Source organism: Elaeis guineensis, chromosome 1 (assembly GCF_000442705.2).
Source record: "Elaeis guineensis isolate ETL-2024a chromosome 1, EG11, whole genome shotgun sequence".
Taxonomy (NCBI): domain Eukaryota; kingdom Viridiplantae; phylum Streptophyta; class Magnoliopsida; order Arecales; family Arecaceae; genus Elaeis; species Elaeis guineensis.
Window position 1 is genome coordinate 1,671,537 of NC_025993.2, and position 25,295 is coordinate 1,696,831.

At 35.3% G+C, this 25,295-nt stretch overlaps 1 protein-coding gene across 2 annotated transcripts in view; it reads right to left on the reverse strand.

The window, feature by feature from the left end:
• Window positions 1-4,376: 4,376 nt before the first annotated feature.
• LOC105035295 (starch synthase 3, chloroplastic/amyloplastic) overlaps window positions 4,377-25,295 on the reverse strand; it is a 40,422-nt gene continuing 19,503 nt past the window's right edge. The window contains exons 8-17 of one of the 2 annotated variants that reach the window (XM_029262293.2): window positions 24,454-24,563; window positions 20,616-20,718; window positions 16,329-16,499; window positions 14,589-14,717; window positions 8,527-8,709; window positions 8,221-8,352; window positions 8,021-8,132; window positions 6,190-6,313; window positions 4,752-4,903; window positions 4,377-4,516 (exon numbers count right to left, since the gene is read on the reverse strand). In XM_029262293.2, coding sequence (XP_029118126.2) covers window positions 4,774-4,903; window positions 6,190-6,313; window positions 8,021-8,132; window positions 8,221-8,352; window positions 8,527-8,709; window positions 14,589-14,717; window positions 16,329-16,499; window positions 20,616-20,718; window positions 24,454-24,563 — 1,194 coding nt within the window. In that variant the 3' untranslated portion in view covers window positions 4,377-4,516; window positions 4,752-4,773. Of the gene's footprint in view, window positions 4,517-4,556; window positions 4,904-6,189; window positions 6,314-8,020; window positions 8,133-8,220; window positions 8,353-8,526; window positions 8,710-14,588; window positions 14,718-16,328; window positions 16,500-20,615; window positions 20,719-24,453; window positions 24,564-25,295 lie in introns of those variants that run through there. The other variant, XM_010910820.4, reaches the window with a different exon arrangement.

Genomic DNA, 25,295 nt, shown 5'->3' on the forward strand with positions numbered 1-25,295 from the left:
ATCTTATTAACATTATTACTATCTAATCTATTTCAATCTTAAAATATTTTATATTTTATATTTTAATATTTTTTATTTTTTATATTTTAAATTTTTATATTTGACTAAAAAATACGTGTGTATTTTTAAAACGTTGGTTGGGATCAGTAATTACCCCAAATCTCAAGAAGAGTCTGGATAATTTACTTTTTCATTTTTCATCTTTGATCTATACATCTTGTTGCTCACATAAATTAATCATGGCCATCCATTTCAAGGCACTAGATTTTGTTTTGTTGAAGATTTGTCATTTACTACCAGCTTAAGATATCACAGGTCTCATCATTTTAACTTAACAACGATGATTTGATACTTCTAGTTGTCCGTATATTCTCACTCAATTCTCAATTTTACAGTGATTAGGATTAAAAATAGTTCGATTGATTCGATTTTAAGTAATTTTTTAAAATAAATCGATATTTGATTTAAAAAGTTTTAAAATTAAATATTTGACTAAATATAATTTTTTCTTCGATTCGATTTTCTATCGATTCGATTTATTCATATAGCTTTTCAAGTATTTGAACGGTTTGAACGATTTTCTGATTTAAACGATTGATCGATTTAATTTTTATTTTTTATTTTTTATTATTATTTATAATTAAATAAATTTGATCTAAATTGGATTGAAATAGGATCAAATAACATTTTAGATTCTTAATTCATATAAAGTACATAATCAATTTTGAATATGCATGTAACATAAGTGTATATATAAATATATGAAGTATGTAATATAGGTATATATATATAAATATATAAAATGATAGTATTTTAATTTCGATTTGTCGGTTCGATTCCAATGGATCACATATATCAATAAATCAATAACTAAATGAAATATCGATTTTTCTATTTTATTCAACTGAACCGAATCAGTTAAATCATCATATTTGTTTCGATTTGGATCGGGTTGGACGGTTTAGATGATTTAATCAAAATTTTTTACACCCCTAATCGTGATGATATCCATTTTGCCTACCCATATTTTCATATGTGATCACATCCAGGGCATATCCCAATTCTTATGCATAACCCAATTATGGCCTGCTCTCTATTTTCATGCAACAACAAGCACCTCAGTTACATTAGCTATACATCTATTCACCTATGCTCAAGTTTAGAGTCTCTCTGATTGAGCGTGTTGAATTGGACAGATCTAATCTTCCGATCAGCAACATATACGTATTGTGTCAAGGTTTATTTTCAGTAAGCAAGATGCATGTTTGTTTCGGCAAGTTCGAGTTCATTTTTATTCCCTTGTCACAGGAGAGAGTATTAAACTACATTTGATACATTTGTCTCTTCTCAACACCTTCCTTTCCGTGCTTGTCATCTCTAGAACGGCATTGGAGAGGCACTACTCAATCTTCCTCCTAGTCATTTCCTTTTGTTAACAGGATGAGTACTAATTGTTGTTTTTAAACTTCTACATGGTAGGGAGATTTGTTGTGATGATATTATTAAGCTTGATTAATTTTCTTGTTATAAGAAATTGAGAGGAATATCATGCATCACACCATACACTGCCACTTATGGAATACATGCACATGTACGTGAGGATAATGGGTGTTTGCATGTATATGCACATGCATGCGCGCATGTACGAGTAGGAGAGGCTAATTCTTACATTCTATCCTGTGTCCATTCATCCTTCAAGTGAATCCAACAAGAGGTAGACTCCCATCTTGGCCAAGAGGTGAGGAATGATATCATCTGAGCAAGGGCTTGATGGTTTTGATGAAGATTTTCAATAATTAAACTTTGGCAAATGTGCAGTTTCTTTCATATTATATGTCTTTAAGTGGCAATGGTTGTCCATTGGGTTTAGAAACTTTTTTAACAAACATATATTTGGTCTAATATCGAAGGAAAAGACCTAGCAATCCATATTTCAGGTTCATTCATAGAGCAAGATGATAAGGCCGATTTATCGAGTCATTTAGGTAATGTTCGCGAACTCGATATCGAAGCCCATGCTGATCGATTGATGGTACAGATCGATATGGATACATATCGGACTGGACTGAGATGAACCAACACAAAGAAAATGAGGCGAACCAAGAGAAGAAAAGAAAGAGAGAGGAGAGGGAAGGAAAAGGGGGAAGGCATGATTAGAGGAGACGTCGGTGACAGCCACAGATAGGCCATCAGCGCACTTGGAGGATTGCAAAGGCCTCTATTTCATTTGCCGCTCGACCGAGAGAGAGAGATAGAGAGAGCAGAGGATAGAAAAAAAAAAGACAAGGAGGAGCTGTCGGAGAGACCGTTGAAGAGCCTCTAGCGCGGCGAGCGTAAAATAGAAATGAACACCCTTGTTTCATGATTTTTTTTAAAAAACCTTGATAACAGCGAAGCCAATAATTAATTTGCCGATTTCATTGTTCATCTTCATTTTTAAAAAAAATGACACATAAACAAAGACGGTTACCCCTGTTCCAAAGTCGCAGCTTCATCCGCACGATTTTATAATATAGGCACCTAAATATCAAGCTATAAGTTTAGACATAAAGCCTTTGTTATTCTACTTTTATTTTATTATATATATATTATATATATATTATATTTTTATTATATATATATATATATTATATATATATATATATATTAAAAAATATGATATTAGTTTGGTTGAGTGGTCAAAGATACTGGCTTTGGGCTCTCCCACTATGGTTTTCTTCCTAAGACCCACTATGGGTTTTCTTCCTGAGGTCCATATCACACAATATGTAGCACAATGTCATTTTCTTCAACCTCAAAAAATCTCCAATATTTTTTAAATTTTATTCATTTTAGTCTGATCTTCACACTTTAATATCTCCCTTTATCGTCAAATTATTTATAGATTCAATGCTCTTTTTTTTGGGTAAAAGGAGAAGCCAAGCTTAATATATTAAGAAAAGATTACAGTGTCTAGTCTGTAGTATATCTGACAACCACATAGAAGATTACAAGCTTATACATATAAGCTTCCAGATTTTGCAACATCAAAAAGTAAGACTACCATCTGTCAGTCTCCACACTACTTGGCTGAATTAAAAACAAAATTCTGAACAACCACCCTCCTAAGTTGAATAAAAAAAGTTAGTTTTTCTGTAGTCCAAGATATATTATATTTTTTGTTGCTCGATGACCACTTTAGCCACTCGATAAACTCTAATAGCCTCTCCATTGGTTGCTCCTTCCTCCAATATGTCACCCCCCTCTTTTTCTCGCTCGATTAAATATCTTATTGAACGACATTGAGCCGCGAAGGCCTCTACAATCCTTCACCACCGACCACCGACCTATATCTCCCTTCTCTCTCCTCTTTTTTTTCTCTTTTCCTCTTCCTCCTCCAACATACCATTTTCTCAACCGAACCATCTCGATTTTCCACCGACCTGACTTGATACACGATGTACGATCGATTCGGACTTATATGTAATTTCACACATTTATAGTTGCCGACTTAATACCATGGGCAACATTATATATAAAGTTGAACATCTAAATTAGTTATAGTCCCCAAGCCACTAGATTCACATAAAATCAACAGCTTGAAAGCTTTAAATAAGAGAATTCATTTAAAACGTCCTTCTTGAACCCTGTATAACAAAATTCACTTATTTTTACCGAGCTTTGAATTAGCTCTATCTCCTCACCTTGTTAATGCGGAGAAATTGGTGAAAGGAATTCCTTTCCTTTTGTTGCATGAAAAATTGCTTAGAGAATGTTTTTTATTAAAAAAAAAAAAAAAAAAACTGATTTTTCCTGAATTTATTTCATCAGAAAGTGAACGAATTTAAAAATCTAATAACTTTCCTTTCTATGAAAAAACAGCATTTTTTTCTCTTTTCCATGAATTTCGTAACAAGCGATTAGCATAGGGAATTTAGAATTCTCCGTTAGCGTAAGATTGTATTTTGAGAAATATGGTGGTTTAAACCCTAGACCTCTCCGAGGTAGAGAAGAGTGCCACCAATGTGGGATAAAGGCATAAAGCTGGTTGAACCATCAGTTTACAATTGCAATTATTAGAAGATGCACAGCCTAATTATCCTGATGAGATCCATTAGATAAATTAAAATTCCATCAAACTCTGAATAGGCCAAGGAGAAATCCTCATCACAACAGTGGATATGCCCAAGCAAATAGTCTTGTCCATTGTGCCACCAATAGGCATTTCAGACCACTCATACAAAAGCTGTAGCAAAGCATAGATTTCGTTGCATCATTACCCAAGGAGCATATACTTGTTAAATTTGTGACAAGAGAGCTGATGGCTTTATGGCTTTTAGATATGCATCACGATCAGCGCCAGGTTATCGAATTGATAAGGACAATTTAACTTGGAGCCATCCTTGCAGTCTCTCTATGATAATACTGCCTTTACAGAAGTTTTGTCAAACTCCGTGGGCGTTTTTAACTATAATGTTGGACATCATATATTAAAAGGATTTCAACCACGCCGGAGAAAATGCATAAGCTAATTTTCCTGAGATAATAAGCAGCAAATTTGCATTATATGACTGTAATTTAAAATGCAACCAAAATGCATAAAATGCCTGAAACATTCGAGCTCTTGCTCTGTACATTATTGAGAGGTGAGACATATGCTGAAAATAGAGAAGCTAGTCCTGCTAATTATATAACTAAAAAAAATGAATCAGAAGACCAAAAGACTGTACAAGGATACTGTCAAGAATTATATAAGCTTACATCACGCTTACCATACGTTCTTCTTGCATGCCTTTACTTCCGTGCTGCATGGTAGAGTTCCATATAGTCCAAAGCAGGGCGGTTCCAAGACCAGTCTTGCTCCATAACTCGCTTACACAAGGAGTTAAACCACTCCCGACCATCATACCAGGCAGAGATTGCTCTGAAAAAAAATACACCCAATAATTGCCTTAACGAATAAAGTGAAATTGTTTATTTGACATTTTCATCTTTCACTAAAAACAGATATTATCTTATAATTAGCCAAAAAAAAAAAATCTTAAGAATGATAACATGCCAGTAAGGTACTATTGCCAGTGTGGCTCATAGTACTAGTCTGTATTGGCACGGTATACACCTCCTTTTTGTTATGCTGGTTTCAACAGGCATATTGCATGTGATACAGCACTGTACCATACTGGTAAGGTACCTACACACAAAAGGTTTTGCATGCTTCGGAAGATCTGAAATTATCCCTCAAGTTTCCTGCTCATCATACCCTTAACTTGATTTTTTTTGGCAAACCTTTGGTCTGCGCATCTCCTCTGTCATTCATGAAAGGATGTGTTTGCTCAATTAAGTAGCAACTGTTGCAATCCAAGAGCAAGGACCCAGAAGCAACATTGTCATTTAGCGGCATGCAAGTGTCCCATTTCAAGTTAATAAAAATCCATCAGCATGAGTCCTTCAACACTCTTCGCAATTTTCAATGATTTGTTTTCTGATCTCATGCTTAATTTGCACACAAACACTTGATTAATATTAACTTTCAGCAAGGACCCAGATGCAACATTGTCATTTAGCGGCATGCAAGTGTCCCATTTCAAATTAATAAAAATCCATCAGCATGAGTCCTTCAACAATTCACAATTTTCAATGATTTGTTTCTGATCTCATGCTTAATTTGCACACAAACACTTGATTAATATTAACTTTCAGCAATTTGCATGCATTGAATACTTTCCACGCACTATGCTTGTAAGTTGGTTAGAATTCTTTTACTGTGCTTAACAGTTCCAGATTTTAATTTTCAGATGATATTTTTTTGGAAGCATAACATATTAGAAAATAGTTTGCATCACAAAAATCCTCAGGTTCGTTACATTTGCGAGACATGACCACATTAAGGTTCCCGAGAGTTCTCCAGTATTACTTATCTAGGAAACAAAATACTTCTGTAGTATTAGATACTTTGTCATGTACAATAAATAGTTGTTCTTAATGGAAATATAGACTATTGTCAAACAGAGTTTCCAACACATTTTGCTAATCTACCATCTTAATTTTAAAATGATAAAGCAATTATCATAAAAATAAACCAAACAGATATGAACTGCATTATCACCTACAAAAGACTTTCTTAGTCATCCATTTTGAAATTCATAATTATAATTACATATTGTAGCATTAAATATGCAACAATATATTAAACCAAGTCCTGATGCTTGCCTGTTAAGAGCATAATCTACACCACCAGGATCTGCTCCATCAAAACTAAACCCATTTGGTTCAAGACCTTGTGCCTGAGCTCTTTGTTTATCCTTGTCTACATCGAAAACAGTGTCATAGAGTCCTGCAAAATGCAAAGGGTGACCTCTTATCCTCAAATCTAATATGCCTATATGGTGAGAAATAGTAACTAGAGAATTATAAAATGACTGGAATACATAAATCTGCATAAGATCTAGAGATCAAAGAGAAGCATGAAAAAAGTGGCTTACGTTCATTAATCAATTCCAGTGATCTCTTAGCTATATTAGGAAAACATATAGAAGAACTCGAAATAAACTAGAGAGAAAAAGAGATTATAGACAACAGATCATTTTTAAAGGCTTCATGATAGAAAACAGATGAGAGGCTTTTCCCTTTAGAGAATCAGCAAGTAAAAGAGAGAAAATATAAGAAGAGTAAACTGATTAAATACTGAATAAATTATTAATAAAAATCGGACAGAAGGGAAAGAGAGAAAAGAGGAAATAAAGGAAGTTCACAAACTGCTTAGTCTGGTCTAACATCCTTTTTCTTTGTTTACCATATGAAGATATCATAACTCATTAGAGCAACACCCACATTCTAACAATTAGCAACTTATGCTTTGTCACATGCTACGCTGGTACTTGGGTCTTGATTCTTTAGGCCAAGTTACATCAAAGCCAATACAAACTAAACTGACAGTATACTTAATACCATTAATTGTGTCAAGGACCTTAGAATCTTCAAATGAGCAAACAAGAAAAATATCCATATTCTCATAACTAGCCACTGGTGCTGTACCACATGTCAGAATAGGCAAGTAATAAGGCATATTTACATCAAATCCAATACGCCCTACACAAACAATCTACTAAATCATGGCCATATCTGTAATTATCTATGTTAAAATCATGATTTTTCTCACAATTCAATGCCTAATGGTTTTAGAAAAGCATAATGTCCCAGTAAAATTTGTTGCCTGGAATTCTTTACAGCATTTCTGAACATCCAAGAAAAGCACTAACAAATTAGATATGTGATCCAACAGTTGACACTTGACACAATGGATATGAAAACCACCAGAATGGGAACAGCAGAGTATCATGCCATTAGTATATGAAACTGACATTAGTATAAGAGCCAAGATTCTAAAACCACCCATACAGGTATGCATCGGTCAGTATGAGTTCATACCGGTGTCTATTGGTGATATCATACCTGACCTATCAGTGCATACTGATGATTTTTCATTCCTTTTTGATACTTTCAGTTTCCAAACATACTGTCAACACCAGTCCCGTAACCCGATACCATTTTGTTTTGGTGGGAAAACTGTGTGAGGTTTGGTATCAGCTTTTAAAATCTTGGTTGACACCACAAAGTCAACTGGATGCTGGAATTGTGACAATTGTCTGATCTGCATGTCATGTGATCACTCCACATCCAATGGAGTTGCTCATTGCTTATTGGACCAGCAACTCCGCCAAATATGACATTAAAATTATGCATGCAAGATATTAAGAAATTATTACATTAAGGTGGAATCTAGGAGAGAAAGGGAGAGTACACAAAAAAAGGGTTATTAAGACCAGTAGGAACAGTTGCTCTATCCGAAAAGCCATCCACAAAATTCAGATCTGGACACAACCACTGTTTCATGGGCTTTTGATAGAATTTTAATATGATACTGTGAAATACAATGTTCTCAAAAAAGAGAAAGAAACTCAACACAAGAACCTGAACAGGATGCATAGCTAAGATAACTAGAATAAGAAAACCCAAAAAAAAGGACTTTTAAGGCACTTACCTCCAGTTTTACGTACAACAGGGATAGAGCCATATCGCATAGCAATAAGTTGGGTTAGGCCACATGGTTCAAAAAGTGATGGAACAAGAATGAAGTCCGCACCGGCATATATCTAACAAGGGGAAATGAGAATGTAAAAGATTTTGTATTGCTAAGCGTAACATGGTATAAGCATCACTAAAACTTTATTGAAATCTCACCAAATGCGAAAGAGGCTCATCATAGGTTAAACAAAGGCGTGCACAGTCAGAATGCGAAGAATGCAATTGATTTGCCAAATTAACAAAATCATTTTGTATACGAGGATCTGGAGCAGAACCGAGCAAGACAACCTACACTCAAAAATCAAAATTATTTTTTGAGTGAAGATGATAAATTGATATAAAATATAGAAATGACATATAGATATAAAAAGACCTGATATATGTATTAACATCATCATATAGCTATAGAGTTGGAATCATGGACTAAAGAAGGTTATTTCAGTATGCAGGAAAAAAAGAAACCTGCCCATTGCGATCGAGTGTTCGCCAAATACCATGTTTAATGAGGTGAATTCCCTTCTGAACTGTCAATCGGGAAATTATCCCTACTAAAGGGATATCAGATCTCCTCAATCCAAGCCTTTGCTGCAATGCTTCTTTAGCAGCCTTCTTACCCTCAACAACATTCTCTGATGTATAAGATACCTGAAATAGTAGGAACCAAACAATGACAAGATTTACAAAAAAAAAAAAAAAAAATGTTCGAATGGAGATATGATAATCAGGTTTGTTTTTTATAGTAAAATAGGCAAAAATAACTTCTTTCAGGATTGTGAAGCTAACGGATGGAATTATCATGAAGGAAAAGCCAATAGACTTGTAACCTATCCATGTCCATAGCAAACTGCAGCCTAAATAATATAGATCTGGTTTTAGTCAAGCTTAGGCTTACCGTGGAAAATTTGAGTCATGATCAACATTAAATAACTCAACCTACCTAGCCCATAGACAAACTTTGCATGCTAAATTTATGAAAAATCTGGATAAATCTGTGAAAAATGGCTGCCTTACAACTACCATCCTTGTAGCATTGCAAATGCTTCAGCGAATAGCTCAGTTACAGGATTTTTATATGCACTACTACAATGTTTTGAAGAAATTAAACATCTCTACCAGATCTTAATGGACCTCCTCCTAGATTTTGAGTCATTTGAAATCGAACATTTCATGCAACTCATTGCCTAATCATATGGCCTTCTTGGTTAAGCTTCTTGCTTTGATTATCTAAATTATATACTACCTTTCTAAATTCACTATATATTGGAATAATACTATAGTGTGAATTGGCTTTCTATATAGGAGTTGTTTGGAGTCTTGCAGTTGAAGTTGCACTGCAACTCAAATCGCATTGCAACTTAAATTGGAGTCGCTGATTTACAACAAAGCTCATTTCTTATGTTAGGATGGTTTGGGGAAAAGAGAGGCAAAACGAGAAAGATGGAGAAAAGAGGGGGTGTGGTCATACCCCATGACCAGGGTGGTCTACAGCACCATGTCCGTCAGTAAGGTCCTCTAGAAAAGCCCCTTGGTGAGGCTCATGTTGCCGGTCTTGGTATAGGTGAAATGAATGAAGTCCAAGATATGGAGCCTCTGATAGACATTCTGTCCAGCACCTTGCGAGTGAACTCCAAGTCAGAACACTTGATGCACATGCAGATGAAGGTGTTCTAGATAAGGAGGTTGGTGTTGAAGCTGCCAATGGCAAAGGCCTAGATGTGCATTTGGGTACCCATGGAGAGGGAATAGGCAACAGTACAGGCCTTGAGAAGGGTGGAGAAGGTGAAGGGCAGGGTGGGAGGCAAAGATGGCACATGGTGACATAAAGGTGGAGTAGGTGGACCATGATGGAGAAAGAGGAGGCAGATGGAGGGCTGCATTACAGATGAGAGCAGTCCAAATAAAAAGGCTGGGGCAGTGGACTTGGGCGAAGATGAGGAGTGATTATGGGTAGGTAGGGATGTAGTGGGTGATGCAATAGAGGAGGCAGATGATGAGAAAGCTGTTGCGGTGAAGGCTGAGGTGGAGGCGGCGACCATGGGCCTTCTAAAGATGGTAGGGACTGGTGGCAGAATCGAGAGCCGCGATGAGGAGAGACTGGAGAGCAAGGTGGGGAAGGAGAGGGGTAGGGAAGGAGGAGGAGAGGTTGGGGGAGGTTCAGCACAGTATGGCCAAGAAGATCCGACAGGAGGCAAGATCGGGATGGGGCACCAAAGAGGAGGGAGGCAATGACATGTGGTGGGGTGTTAAGGCTTTGATTAAGACAGAACAGGGAAAAGATCCTTCTTTTAATTAGGATACCTACCGGAATGAATGCGACTCATCTTGCTTCCATTTTGACCATGTGTCAACCTATTGCAAGATAGCCGATTTGCAACCCAACGAGCAACTCAACTTACTTTGCAATTGGAGTTGGAGGCATCCAACAAGCAGGCTAGTCCATACCTGCAACTTAAGCTGCATGTGGCTCCACTTATAGGACTCGAAATAGCCTCATAGTGTGATTGCATACTTACCATCCTAATATCTGCAAGTGAGTAATGTTCCTAATTAAGTCTATGATAAGCCCCTAAAGCATCCCCCGATATGTCATGGCTGTTATAATCTGGTCCAAGCACAATTGAACTCAACAATTCCAAGCTTTGCAAAAAGCAATTCTAAGCTTTGCAAAAAGCAATTCTAAGCTTTACAAAAAGCAGTGTACAAGTTCATTCAAGAAGTCAGCAAAGCATTAACTAACATCAACCAGTTAGAATATGGAGTTTAGAGTCTAATGTCAGCAACTAGTCCCACTACATTAGGTCTATCCAATTCTGGCATCACCAGCATCTATCCAGATTTAGTTGGGTCATCACTTTGTAGTTAGTGATCAACAATTTGGTCTGAGAGGGTCCTTGGATTAATCTACTGATGCCATTGATGTTGGAGTATGTTATGCATTTGCAACTTGATGCCAGCAAGGACAGCACTTTATTCCACCCAGCTCTAGCTAGCATAGCATCAGAATTGTATTTCAGTTCGAACCACCAAAAGGGTGCCAATTGTAGTTTATTCTCTTTCCTTTTGATGTAATGAGTCTACAAATGGACTCTAATATCCTAAGCAATCAAGAGGCCTAGAGAACACCGTAATTAACCTTGTAGTCCTTACTTTTCAGCATCAAATAGTATTCTTATATGGAGAGAAATTTGCTAATTTGCTTTATCTCTTTAGCTATAAAACACCATATTACCGTTGTAGTCATTCTCACTTGGCCCAACTACCAAGAACTTTACATGCTTACTAAGCTGACAACTTCAAGTATAGATGCTACATTAACATATTTTGGTATTTAGTATAATTTTGCAAGCACTTTGATATTACTTCAGTGTATTTATCCATGTAGGCTTAACTCTTAACTCCAGATTATACAACACCATAAAACAGATCACTTTTATCTGTTTTGAATTAAAATAGGCAATACTCAATCTTGGGTAATAAATCTGAACTCCAAGTAGTATTTCTTAAGATGATACAATTTTCAGTGGTTTTAAAGAAATCAGTGCTCATTGGAAAGTTTAATTAAATTTAAATAAATCAACTTTTTCCCTTAATATAAGAGACAATTTTGGGTCCTTAGAAAGACAGTATAAAGGAGAATGGAGGTCTAAGAAGATTATTGGGCCATCTAAATGGTGAATTGGCAGGATTTAAGCTTAGACTGGAAAGACCGGTATTAAATCTTATGGATGCATTTTCAGGTTTTATATCAGTATGGAGCCTCATATGTGTACCTTGTAGCTAAGCTATGATACAGCATAGTATGCCCCTATACCAACAAATGGGAAAGGAGCTAAGTTGGCATAACATCCATACCATGGATCAATATGGTCCCATATCGATTCCCTTTACCAGTTGACCAGTTCCCTATTGACAGTAAGGTACACTTGGTATATTAAATCTTGATACATTTAGATGAGATCTATTCAAAATCTTATTTTCATATTTTATAGGTTATAATTGTCCTTTAGTACTTTATATGATAGAAATAGTTACATCATATTCAAGTTCATTATATATTAATAGATATTTATATATTTTTAGCATTTTTATTGCTTTATATAATATTCATATTTTTAGCTTTTTAGCCCAGAAACAACAAAACTATAAAACCAAAGGTTAAAATCAACAATTCCACATAATGCACACTAAAATATGATGTGTTTTTACCCCTTCTTTTTGTGTCTTTTCTGCTTCGGTTTGGGGGAGGAAGACACTTCAAAACTCAAACCAAAATCACTAAAGATAGAAAAACTATAGAAACTGAAATTCTGTGGAGCAGAAACCAAAACCAAGTTCTCACAACTTCATGTGAACCCAGTATGTAACCACAAGAGCCCCCTTCCTTCAGCCCCATACACACTTCAAGATCCTTTTACCTCTACCTTGCAGGATTGGTTTTAAAATGATTCCTATGCCTAGCTGACCAAACAGAATTTTTGCTAGAAACATTACTTACTGCATGATAATCGTCATAACCCTAAAAATCTACAATGATGTCTGGTTATAATTCTCCACCCATTATGTACTCGATATTATTAAGCTTGTTATGAACATCTCTATTTGTCACCTTGTTGAAAAATAATATCATCACTTTTTATTCATCTTCTAACATCTTGCTCAATCATCATTGGCTGCGGATGCAAAAGGTAATGGACCTCACTCTGATGATGATTCCTTTTGTTTCCACTTTCATATATTGACCATAAATAAAAAGTATAAGATGAATATGGATGTGAGAATTGAACTCAGACAAGCAGCCCCATGTCTGTCATGGCAAGCTACCAAATCCTTTGTCAACATCCAAAAAGCATGAGAGAAAGTTCTAATGTCATTATGGTGGATCAAACTCATTGTTAGTAGTTTCCAACACAGCAACACCCCACCAATCTCTGAAAACTGCAAGCGAAGAATTTGATGTGTATATAAGTGTCCAATGTGTAAACGACTCACAATACATATCTAACATAGATCATTTGAGTCTTGAGATATATACTCAAGTTTCTAGTAAAAGAATGACCAAACTAGCAACCAGTGAAAAACTATGATAATTTTATTAATTCCCCATTGATCCATTAATACTATGTTCATTTAAGTCAAAAAACTGTAAAGTTGTCATAACTTTTAACTCATACAGTCATGGTTTTCAGAACCGTCCCGAACCGGATGGTTCAGGGCATGCCGAACCGAACCGAACTGGAGGGGAACCGCAATGGTTCCGACAGGAAAAACAGCACACACCAGTGCCCGGGAAGAAAGAAAGAGAAATAGAGGAAGAGAGAGAGAGGAGGAGGAGAGGGAGAGGCCGCCAGAGGCCGATGGTGGCCCTTTATGGCCACTGGAGGGCCACGGAAGCCTCCACGACTCGGTTCATCCGATAGAACTGCCGCAACGAGCAAGAAAAAAAGAGAGAGGGGGAGACCACTGGAGATGGGAGCACGGGACGGCGGAGGGGCTGTTGGAGGTCTTCAGATGGCCGTCATGGCCACTAGGCGGCGAAAGCGGCGTAGGCGGAGTCACGACCGCAGAATAAGGGCAACCGCCCTTATTCACGCATTGATTATTTTTTAAAAAGGAAGATGAACAGTGAAGCAAGCAAATCAATTTTTTAAAAAGAAAGATGAACAGTGACTTTTTTAAATTTTTTTTAAAAAAATTTAACAATAGTGAAGTTAGCAATCAGTTTGTTAGCTTCACTATTTCAATATTTTTTTAAAAAAATCCAGAAATATTGAAGCCGGCAAACCCATTGCCAGCTCCACTATTGTCGGATCTTTTTAAAAAAAATCCTAAAACAGGAGGCTTTTTTAAGCCCCTATTTCACGGCCACGGAGCTGAAGGTGGTGTTTATGCCACTCGACGGCCACAGTGGTCCGTCGGAGGTCCTCCGACGGCCTCTCCGCCGGACCTCCCTCGGTCCAGTTCTCCCTCCTCTCTCTTCTCTCTTTATTTCCGTGGACGACACAAAGACGTGGTGGCCACCGCGGTCCTTGAAGGGCCCGCGTAGCACTCAGGTGGCCACCGGGGGCGTCTCCGCCACCTCAACCTCCTTTCCTCCCCTCCTCTCTCTCTCTCTTCCTCTCTTTCTCTCTTTTTCTCCTCCCCGATTCATCCCTTCCTCCCTTCATCAGTTTGCACCGGTCTGATCCAATACGGGGCTGTGCCGGACCGTGCCGCTGGCCAGTCGGAACGACAACTAGTACCGGTATTCAAAACCTTGCATACAACCTTCCATTCATCATGGCTGAAACAACATCCTAACAATTAAATTTCAAACTAACCATGCTTAAACAGATCAAAAGTTTGATATCAAAAGAACATCAAGTATATATAATAGAAAATGCATGAACCACATGAAGAATTTAGATCATGAATCCAAACATCAAGAAACTCTATAGAAAAAACATAAAGAAAAACGAGAGAGTACTAATTTATAACATAAAAGAACTTCTAATGTCAAAGCTTTCAACAAGAGTTATGCAACTTACAGGGATAAAGTTATCATTGAATGGATCCCAGATATCTGGATCAATTCCATTTAAAATACCATGGAACTTGAATAGATGAGGAGAAATTGCAGGATTTCCTGAGACCTCCTTGGAATATGTGTGTGAAACCTGAAAAAAGAAAAAGTTAAAAAGTGACTAATATAAGGAGCACCACCTACAAAGAAAGACCGTTGTCTAACCAAATGCTGCACAAAATTATGTTTTTAGCACAAATTTTGGATTCTGACCATAGTTAAAATTAAAGGACTGACACAAAATAAACCATGTCCCAAGGATGTTTAAACAGTAAATTGTGTGCACTGCAGAAAGATAGTTAAAGAGCATGGTAGCTTCAATGTATCTTGCTAGCATTAAGAAGTAATGTTAGAACCATGTTTTAAGTCTCAGTACTAGACCCTCTACAGCATCTTACTAGAATGGTCGCTATGTTACAGTATGCCCAATATTGACACATGGACACTGTTGGAATCAGCATAGCACCTATATCATGTGTTGATATGGAAGTGCCTCAAGCTGGTACGGTTAGTAGTCTAAAATTTGGTTAGAACTAATCCATGAACACCATATGTTGTCGTCAACAACTGTTTGATTATGACAGTTGCAAGGAATAAGGATGTTGGATCAAACATGAATTCTGGAATTACTTTTGAGATTACCACATGTAGATAAGAATGACAATGGAAAAGTATGCAAAAATATGGCTTGCAGTCAAAACTGAAGAAGAGAAAATGTTTGAAGGCCATATATATTCAGGACATTATATGCAAGAGAACTAATTTGGCACCAATTTGAAATGTTATAGGCCAAAGAAAATGGTTATTGAAAGAGTACATTTTCTGCTCACATATTATCACAATATAAGACACAAGGCAGGAGTTATTATAATGTGTCAAAAGAGATATTTTAATGCCTTTAGTATACATGGAGACTGAAAATTAGGGAAAAAAGTAGTCACTTTCTAAAAGACAAACTTTTGAAATAGTTCTAGGCCATTAGTATGGAAAAGACACATGCCAGTGGTGAGGTTGATGTCAGTTCGATCTTTGATCTTTCTATGTTTCATACATCTATTTTATACTTGTATTTGTTGATTTCTCACATACATGATGCTACCAAACTACCATAATGCCATTGCTAACACGATATCAATGCCAAATTTGTGAGACATGATGAGTTCAAAGCCAGTCCAAGCCAATCAATTAACATGGATGTCCTCTAGCCCCCATTTTCTCCATGTGGATGATTTGGTATGCATGTGAAAGGGGGTGTTAACTTTAAAATACTTTGTTGGATCATTTTCTATCAGCTACTTCTGTTAGTTTGCAGCTTCTTCTAATTAATATTGTTCTGTTCTGTAGAGAAACATGTAGGCAAGCAATCAATAAGATGTAACTTGCATGAGATAGTACTTACAGCACTACATAAGTAGTGGAATAAATGGTCTGATATTAATTTATATTTCCTAATAAAAAACCATAAAAAAGCACATTAAGGGGGAAATTTAGCAATAAAGAAACAAGATAAGCACCTATAATATTCAGTAAAACATAATCGATAGCCAAATCTCACCATCCAAAGTGGAAACTAAATATGAAGGTAATGAAATTATATACCGGACATTGTATATAGTATGTTACTGATGACTAATCGAAATGCTAAAAAGAATATCCAAGCCAGAGTTAGGAATATCCAAGCATGAGTTAGGTACTAAGTACTAACAGTTGTAGCCTTGTCAGCTTGTGCCATTGCTTTGCCGATGTTGTGTACCCCAAACTCAAGATTGTGAATAGTAAAGATAACTTGAGCATTACTCAGTCCATAATGCATATAATGTTCCTTAAATAACCATGCCACAGGGGCACTAGACCAATCATGGCAGTGCAAAATATCCTGTCCATGAAATACATCATCCATTAGGAAGTTTATTTTAAAAAAAGAATGATATAATGGTGTTGATTATTATCCTGGAAAAATACTAAAACAAGATAGAGAGAGAGAGAGAGAGCAAAAGCAATTTCTAGAAAGTAGATAATTGTACAAATTTGGCTTTGAACTTCATAATTTCTGCCTTTGTGCAGATAATTTACCATGCAGAATTATAGACATCGAAAGACTCCATGTGCAAGTATATAGTCACTTGAGTAAACCGATTTTTTAAAAAGAAAAAACAAATGAATGGTTCCTATAAATCAAATATACAAAAAAATACAGTTTACCCATTTAAACCACCAATAAGTGGCCGTCCAACTATTTCATTGAAGACAATTTTTAAAAATAAAATCTTGAAAAGACAAATGATAGTGATTTTATTGCAAAATTTCAATTTTAGATGCCCAAAAATCTCATAAGGGCCCATTCTTTTGAGGGTAAAAAATTTATCTAGGAATCTATATTTTTCTGCATAAGTATTTTTCAGACAACATTTAAATAGAAAAATAATTTATCCATATTCTTTTATGCATTTATGCATTGGAAAATGACTCAAGAATCTATCACCCATGTTCTTTTGTATTACTAGTTTCCTAGATAAATTGCTAAGATCTATCTATATTTCTCATAATATTTTTTATTATATAAATATTATTATATATAATAGTATAATATAATATAATATATTATATTATTTGCATATCTTATATTAATATAGTATAATATGTTATTATATTATAATATATTAATATATAATAATATATTATATTATTATTATAATATATTATAGTGCATTATAATGTAATAATATATTATATTATTAATATTATTATATTATTATATATTAATATAATATATATTATTTAATATTATTATATATAATAATATAGTTCAATATATTATATTATATTAGTATATATTATTATATATAATAATATAATATAATATATTGCTATAGTATTATATTATAATAATTTATTATAATATTACAATATAATATTCTATATTATATTATATTATTATCTAATAATATTTATATAATATATTATTATAATATGATATGATATGATATATTATATTATAATTATAAGGTTAAAGATATATTAAGAATGAATTACAGAGGTTATTTTTTCGATTGATGGAAAAATGATTTAGCCACCCCCTAGATGGGTAAGATTTTTTTCCATTTCATAGGTAAATGCTACCCATGAGGAAGTAACTTATCCATCCTTAAAAGTATGAGAACATGAGTAAGTTGGTCAATAAAAAAGTTGACCAACTATCCCATGATATTTATCCACAAAAGAACAGGTGCTAAAGAGGTATTTTGCTGCAAGAGGTACATGCTTTAATGAAAGTATAGCAAAATGGAAAATAGACAACTAATAGTTTTCTAAAAGCTTGTATCCTTGGATTACATGTATATGGAATTTTATTTACAGTACCCACATGCTACACATGATAGTTATAAGCCATTGTAATGATACATCATCTGCATGCCCCATTTAACAGACAATTACACTCTTGCAATCTTTGCAACCATTTTCTATAATCTCATGGTGTCAGATCTAAGAATCCCCTTCTCAAATTTCCTAGGTAAACTTCAAGAATCATTTTATAAAAATGGCAATTATATCGTCAATCTACATCACCAGACATGGTCACAGGATGAATGCCATCATGTTAGAACCTCCAATGGAGCTAGATGTGCAGTTTGCTAAGTAAACTTGACAAGTCATTGTACAAAAATGGCAATTCTATCATCAATCTACATCACCAGACATGGTTACAGCAAGAGTGACATCATGTTAGTACCCTCATTGGAGCTTAGATCTTAGATGCAATATGAAAAAACAAGATCTTAGATCTATTCTAGCAGATTATTTGCTGAATTATTACTAAAATCAGAAATCTAAGCAATCAAAGAACTAGAGAAAAATTGTAGGAAATCCTGGATTGAAGCATGTTGGGTGCTGTCCTAAGAGAATAGAATTCTGGCTCTGTGCATGGGTTTCTCGCAATCTTCTCTGAAGATACGACCAAGTCTTGCCTATTCACCATTGCTCCACTGCACAAAGAAGCATCTGAACCAATCTTCTCATCCAAAGATGGAACAAAGCAAAGAATTTATATGGTTAACACTCACTGAAGTGTTTATGAGCAGAATGCATGAAAACAGTGTGGGAATAAGGGTTTTAGAAAGGAGAAGCTCTGGGACAAGTTTGGGAAAAGGTGGGAACTAGTAATATCATATCACATTTTTTATAGGAATTGCACCAGGAAATGTGGGTTGTTCCCCACTAACCTTAACCAACAGAGATGTTACCCAACAAATCTTACCACATTCTCACACTCGCTAACCTAGGGAGAGAGGTCTTTGACGAAGAGAACAACTGGTCAAAGAAAAAAATGTCTGAGAGTAATAAAATAAGGAAAAGAAAAAAATAAAAGAAAAGAAAACAATCAAAAATCAGTAAAAGTAAAACCATCTTTTCCTAACAGTCACCCACATGTTTCCTTTTTTCTAAAGAATAAAATACAAAATATCTGCAATAAGTGATGGCTTCTTCTGATTATTTTGTTATGGACTGTGGCTGACAGATCTAAACAGTAGCTAACCAGTAGAGTTGTAGATGTTGATGTTACTGTATGGATGCTTCTTACACATATACAAAATATTTTGTTTATTGTCAAATCCCAACCATATCATATCCTACTTCTAACGATTGTATCCTATCTACATATGTTGAATCCAAATTGCATATCTGTGTCCATGCCTCAAAGACCATGATTAGCAACGCAATTTTTCCCCAGATATTTATTTGACCTGGCCCGAGCTTCAAGCTGCACAAATTGCTAATTGAGGCATCTCATGTGTCCCCTGACAACAATCACATGCACCCATTAGGCCACTCATATTTAAACTCATGACTTGGTCTAAACAATTTAGCCAAGTGTCAGTAACTGATATTAGCACACATGTATTCCTCGAGTCAATGACATATTCAAAAACTATGAGATAAAAACATATCTCCGTTAGTGTTGAATGAATCATTTCTCAAGCAACTAAGAAACAAACACTGCTACCATATTAATATTATGGTCATCAGATATAACTTGCAGCCATGTGAATGAGTCACCAAAAGCGATTGCTGACTATTATTTAAGAAAAAATAAATTTAAGATACACTTCTCTCAATTGACTAAGCAAACAGCTGCATTTCCTACAACGCCTTACCATTCTAAGGAATTACATCTCATGCTATCTATGCACAAACATAATGAAAAAGGAGAAATTTCACCTCATTAATGCAAGTGTCTCAACCATCACATCATGACTGTGTTAGGCTTGTTCAGTTTAAATAACCAAGTGGTGTAGTGTTATAATTAGCCACCTGTCTTTTCACATGACATAAGGATTATTTTGATAGCAAACGTCCTGAGCCAATGCAAATTGCAATGTAACTTGAACTACTACATTGCCCGAGGTTTGAAATACTCAGTACAGGGTGTACTGTTCAAAACTAAGTATGGCATGTACCGCGGTACACCTCCATACATACTCATGGTTTGTCCAAGGTCTAAAATAGCATGGTATGATACTGTACACCTTCAATATACCATGGTATACCTCAGTAGAGGAGTATCCTACCGCAGTACGATCAGTTTTTCAAACCTTTCCTGTACCTTCGACTCATGATGATTTGTTGCTTCAGATTTGATATGCTGGTACTAATTTTATCAAGCATCCATATTTAGGCCTTTTAATAATCAGCATAGCTCAGCTTCTGAAATCTGAACCATTATATGCAGACTTATTCAATTATTTAACCAACATGATCGATCAAGTAGGGCTCATCAGCACCAACATCTATATGACTGCCTCTGCATTTTATGTTAGAAGGTAATATTTCTGGTTGATGAAAATCATAAAACTATGCCAATAAAATCTCCTACATATACGAATAAAATGAACAAAGCATATAAAAATGTGACCATAGAATAAAAATGAAAAGATATTAAAATTTTCAAAAAAAAAATTAATATTCACAGGCATGCATATATCTTTTAACTTACAGGACAAGATCCGCTTTGGAGTAGAAACTCAAGAGCAGCATGACAAAAGAAACCAAATCTATCACCATCATTCCTGCCATAGATACATCCAACAGAAAACATTCTGCAAAACAAAAAGGTATTGTATCCTCATAAAAGTGACTCTGTTGCAGGAAAGAATGTTACTAGATATTCTTAACTTTGATCTTTAGAACTTGTATACAATAAAATTACATATAACAGACACAAAATCCAAGTTATATATAAGTTCATGGGTAAAAAGTAATAAATTTACAGCCATAATTTCTTCTATATATTAATCCATTTATACTAAAGTCTGTTTTTTAGCTTTTAACTATTTAATAAGAACTCAAAATATAACATGGAAGCATCAGTATCTATAAGGATCAAGAAAACAGAACTTTTGAGTAATCTCTTAACTCTCTAAAAGATTTACATCACCCTAATCCAAGACACTTATGCAATGATGCCAAGAATGATACGAAAAGTCAGTATATCCAAATACAAACAGAAGAAAAAGAATAATGATGCAAAATAATAAGCACATCGTGCATCACAAGAATCTGAAAGGGTATTGTTTTGAAAACAATAGGTTTACATGGTAAGAAGATATGATTACGATGAAATGAAAATCCAAGACTGTACCAAAAAAATCAGTGAAGAAATGGGATAATGAGGAAGAAGTCGATATTTAGTTCTTATCATGTTGTACAATAACCATACAATCTTAGAAGAAATAGGATAGTTCCATAATTCTGTATGGTTTTAAATAGACTAATGTAGATACATCTAGGCATTCGTAAGGACATCAATGGAAACATTAGGACCCACATATCCTCAGGAAACATAGCTTCCTGTGATTGTCTGTAGAAAGAGGCCGAAGAGAGTCGAGAATTTTATATTTGAATCTTTAGCTTTCAAGATGTACCATCTTGTCTCCTCAAGAAACAAGTTTCATGAAGTTTTAGGGCTTTTGGCCATTGTAAAAGCTTTTGATATGCTAATAAATTGAGTTATTCAGGGCTTTAGAGGATTTTTGCGGTTGCTATCCCAATATCTCTGCTTTTGCAGATCATAACTAGAATTTAAGGCACAGGAAAAGAAGTGGTTAAGACCTTAGAGATCACTGTGGTTTCGATTTCCATGGTTTCGATTTCCAAGGATTGTATTTGCTAATGGAATTTTTATTAACAGCTTCTAATGCTTGATCTAAAATCTGAACAGGTACTTAATGAGTCTCTGTCAGTTATTCACGTTCTAAAATGAAAGGTTCAGCACTAACTTTAATGCAGAAGAAAGGAAAATTAAGACAAGAGATGGAAGAAGAAAGAACAGATCTGACTTATCAGCACTATATTTCTTTATTCTTGCATTATTTTTGGCTGTTAGGAAATAGAATAAAAGATCAATTGAACAACAATGTTTCCTTATGCCGACAAACAGTTTCAGCAGATAGCTGCAACCAGAGGAAAGTGAAGGAAAAAATCAAGAAGCAAAGATGGAAAAGAAAGAGCAGGTGAGGAGAGGGAGCACCAGATTTTCATTCTCAAAACTAAAACAAACTGAAATAACCATAACCACAACCATCCAGCCTTTTGCCAATCATGAGGCCTGGCTTTATGGATCCTCATTCACCAAGTATTCCTGATGTAATTCCAAGATTCTCCATATCCTTCTGCACAACCACCATCCATGTTATTTCAGGTCTTCCTCTCCTTTCTCTACAAGCTTCAACACAACCTAAAGTACCTCTCCTTACTGAGCCTCCTAAATCAATTTGCCATCACTTTGTCCTTTTGTGCAACTCCTATCTTAACACTCATTTCTGCCCAAAGATGGCTGTCAGCAAAGAACAGAAACCAGAAAAAGTCCTGCGAGTTGGACTTTACCATCTTTGAATCAGCAGATGGCATGTTTCTCACTGAAAACATGTTAAACACCATGAATAGCAGTGCTAAAGCAGCAAAAAGAATGAACAGGCCGCCTAATTCTAAGCCTCTTTGGGGCCACAGAAAGCCTGACCCAATCATGCATCGACTTTTTAAGACAAATAATATTATGTAAAGTTTCAACAAGCATACCTTTTAGAGGCTGTTATTCCAAAATGTATTTATATGCTTGTGTTTAAGCATTTTTGTTTCATTTAAGGAAAGGTGCAAAACATTATATTTGTGAATCAAGCTAACAGTGAACATCCTGAGCTAAACCTCGGTATGGTATAGCAAATGATATTCACATACCCTAGTAGACAACCAATAAGTCTAAGAAGATAGGTCCATAGTTCACCTACTGTCCACAAATGGGAGAATTTGAAGATCAGATTTTGGCTCAACAAAATGATAATATAGTTTTTGATAAACTCAGAAGTCAAAGCAGCACACAATTTTATAGGAGTCAAAAAGTAGATGGTTTTGTATCATTCCATCAATATGATCGTAAATATCATATCTCTCAAAGTGCAAATGCAAAAAGACAAAATAGCGTACAAAATTGCATACATGCTCATGTTGAAGAGATGGATATCCTTGAATCAAGAACCTAAGATAATTAGTATAATCTTGTAGAAAAAGCTTAATGTGCCTAAGATCTAGCCTATCACCAAGAGCTACATGTCTGTGTAAGTGAAGGGCACCAACTTGCACAGCTTGACAGGTGATGTAGGTCCCGCACCAGACATCTCCTAGGGCCCACGCAAATTTTGAAGTTGATTAACACAGTTGGTGGCATAACTTACATGAACCATCTAGATTAAACACAAATACAGGAACATTTTTTTTTAAAAAAATCTCACCTCACATAAATGGCACAAGTTTCACCTTCAAACACAAGCTGGATTTATTTTGATAAGGTGATGCCTTTAGTTAATCTGAATATATATTTATGAACGCATCACTTGACAAGCTATTACAAACAGACTAATAAAATCGAGAATGGCTAGTTTATGGTTAGAGGTCAATGCCTATTGGTAGTCATTAAATTAAACAACAAACGATAATTTGCCGATACCATGAAAAAGAAGGGCAAAAGATTGCCACGATAGTTGATTAAGTAAAGGAAGATGCCTAAGTTACAAATTAGAAGAGGACTCAGTCTAGACAATGGTTTTCCTACTGGAGGTGCAAAGAAATGGACGGGAAACAGCCCATAAAAGTGCACTCAAAGTAGAACCAAGCCGAAACAACACAACTGATAACCTCTAAAGCAAAACCATTTCAAATCTGCCACATCTAACAGGAATATTCAAAACCTTAATATCCTTCTAGCAGTTCACTTTTAGGAGCGCCAATTATGGCCAAATCTCAACTCAAAATGATGGCTCGGTCATACAAGGCAGCAATTCTTCAAAAAATAAGACTAGAAGGGATCCAGTTCTACCATCTATAAAAATACAGTGGATTAACTTTGTATGGAACTATGGATCATAGAGCATCAATGAGCTGGAATAAAGTTTGAATGCCATTTCATAACTTGAAAGTAACATGGCAAATAGTTTTGATTTAAAATGCAACACTCAGACATCTGCCAATGAAAGAATATGAGGTGAACAGCACAAAGGATTTACAGGTGACAACATGCTTAACCATCAATCTGACATAGCTGCTAGAGAAAACAGAAGAAAGAAGTTCTGTTAAAATGTTCATATTTTGAAACATGTACAAGATAGCCAAATGAATAGAACATAGGACCTATAGGTGACGACATGCTGAAACAGCAGATTCTAACAGACTGTTGGAAGTGAAACGGAACGATGTTTTTAATTATCTTAAAAAGCACATATTTTGGAAAACCTAAAAGATTACCAGCAGAAAGTAGAAGATGAACTAAATTACTACATTACCCATTACTAGGCTCTAGAAAGTAAACAGAGAGGCCTTCAACTTTTCCAAACCAAACTTTTATTTCTGTTCCACCCCAACCAAAGCTTCGGCGAAAATGGAAGTCGTTCACCTACATTGCGACAAAGGTAGTTAAGTAGGAAAATTTCAATTATAAACACGTATACAAGTGAAAGTTACAGAAATAAGTTCCTGAAATCTGAATTCTGTAGTGGTGGTAAAGAAACACAAGCTACTACATGTTCTCCAACAAGCACACTCAAAAACCATATGCCAGGTACAAACTTGATAGTCACAAGGGACCTTTATGGTTGATGGAACTAAGGGAACTGGAAGCGAAATAGCAACTCATATAAATAGCACATATTGTGCGATTAAAATGTGTGTGTGTGTGTGAGAGAGAGAGAGAGAGAGAGGTGTGAAAGAGAGATGAATATAGAATTATGTAATGCTGTCAGCATCTGAGGACATAATATTCTTCTCTAACAAGAAAAAAAATCAGTATTTCTGTTAAAATCATATACGGAAGTCTGACAAGGAAGAAAATTCAGTGAATCATAGAATTTTAGTAGACCATGTTCGTATTCCTAAGGTCTTGCCAAGTTAAGACCCTTTCACTGCACAATATAATCTAAACTTCCTGAAAATTAATGTTGGATTCCCATAGAACACCATAGAGAAAGAAAACAAAAACTGCTCCAAAACAAGGCTATTGACTTAAGAACTTTCTAACCTGTACCTCAAAGCGGACTTCTAAATTAATAAAGATATAATTCAAAATAGAGCTTTAATCCTGCCTCAGAAAGCAAGCGGGTTAGCTTAGCTGATCAGCAAGATCAGCAAA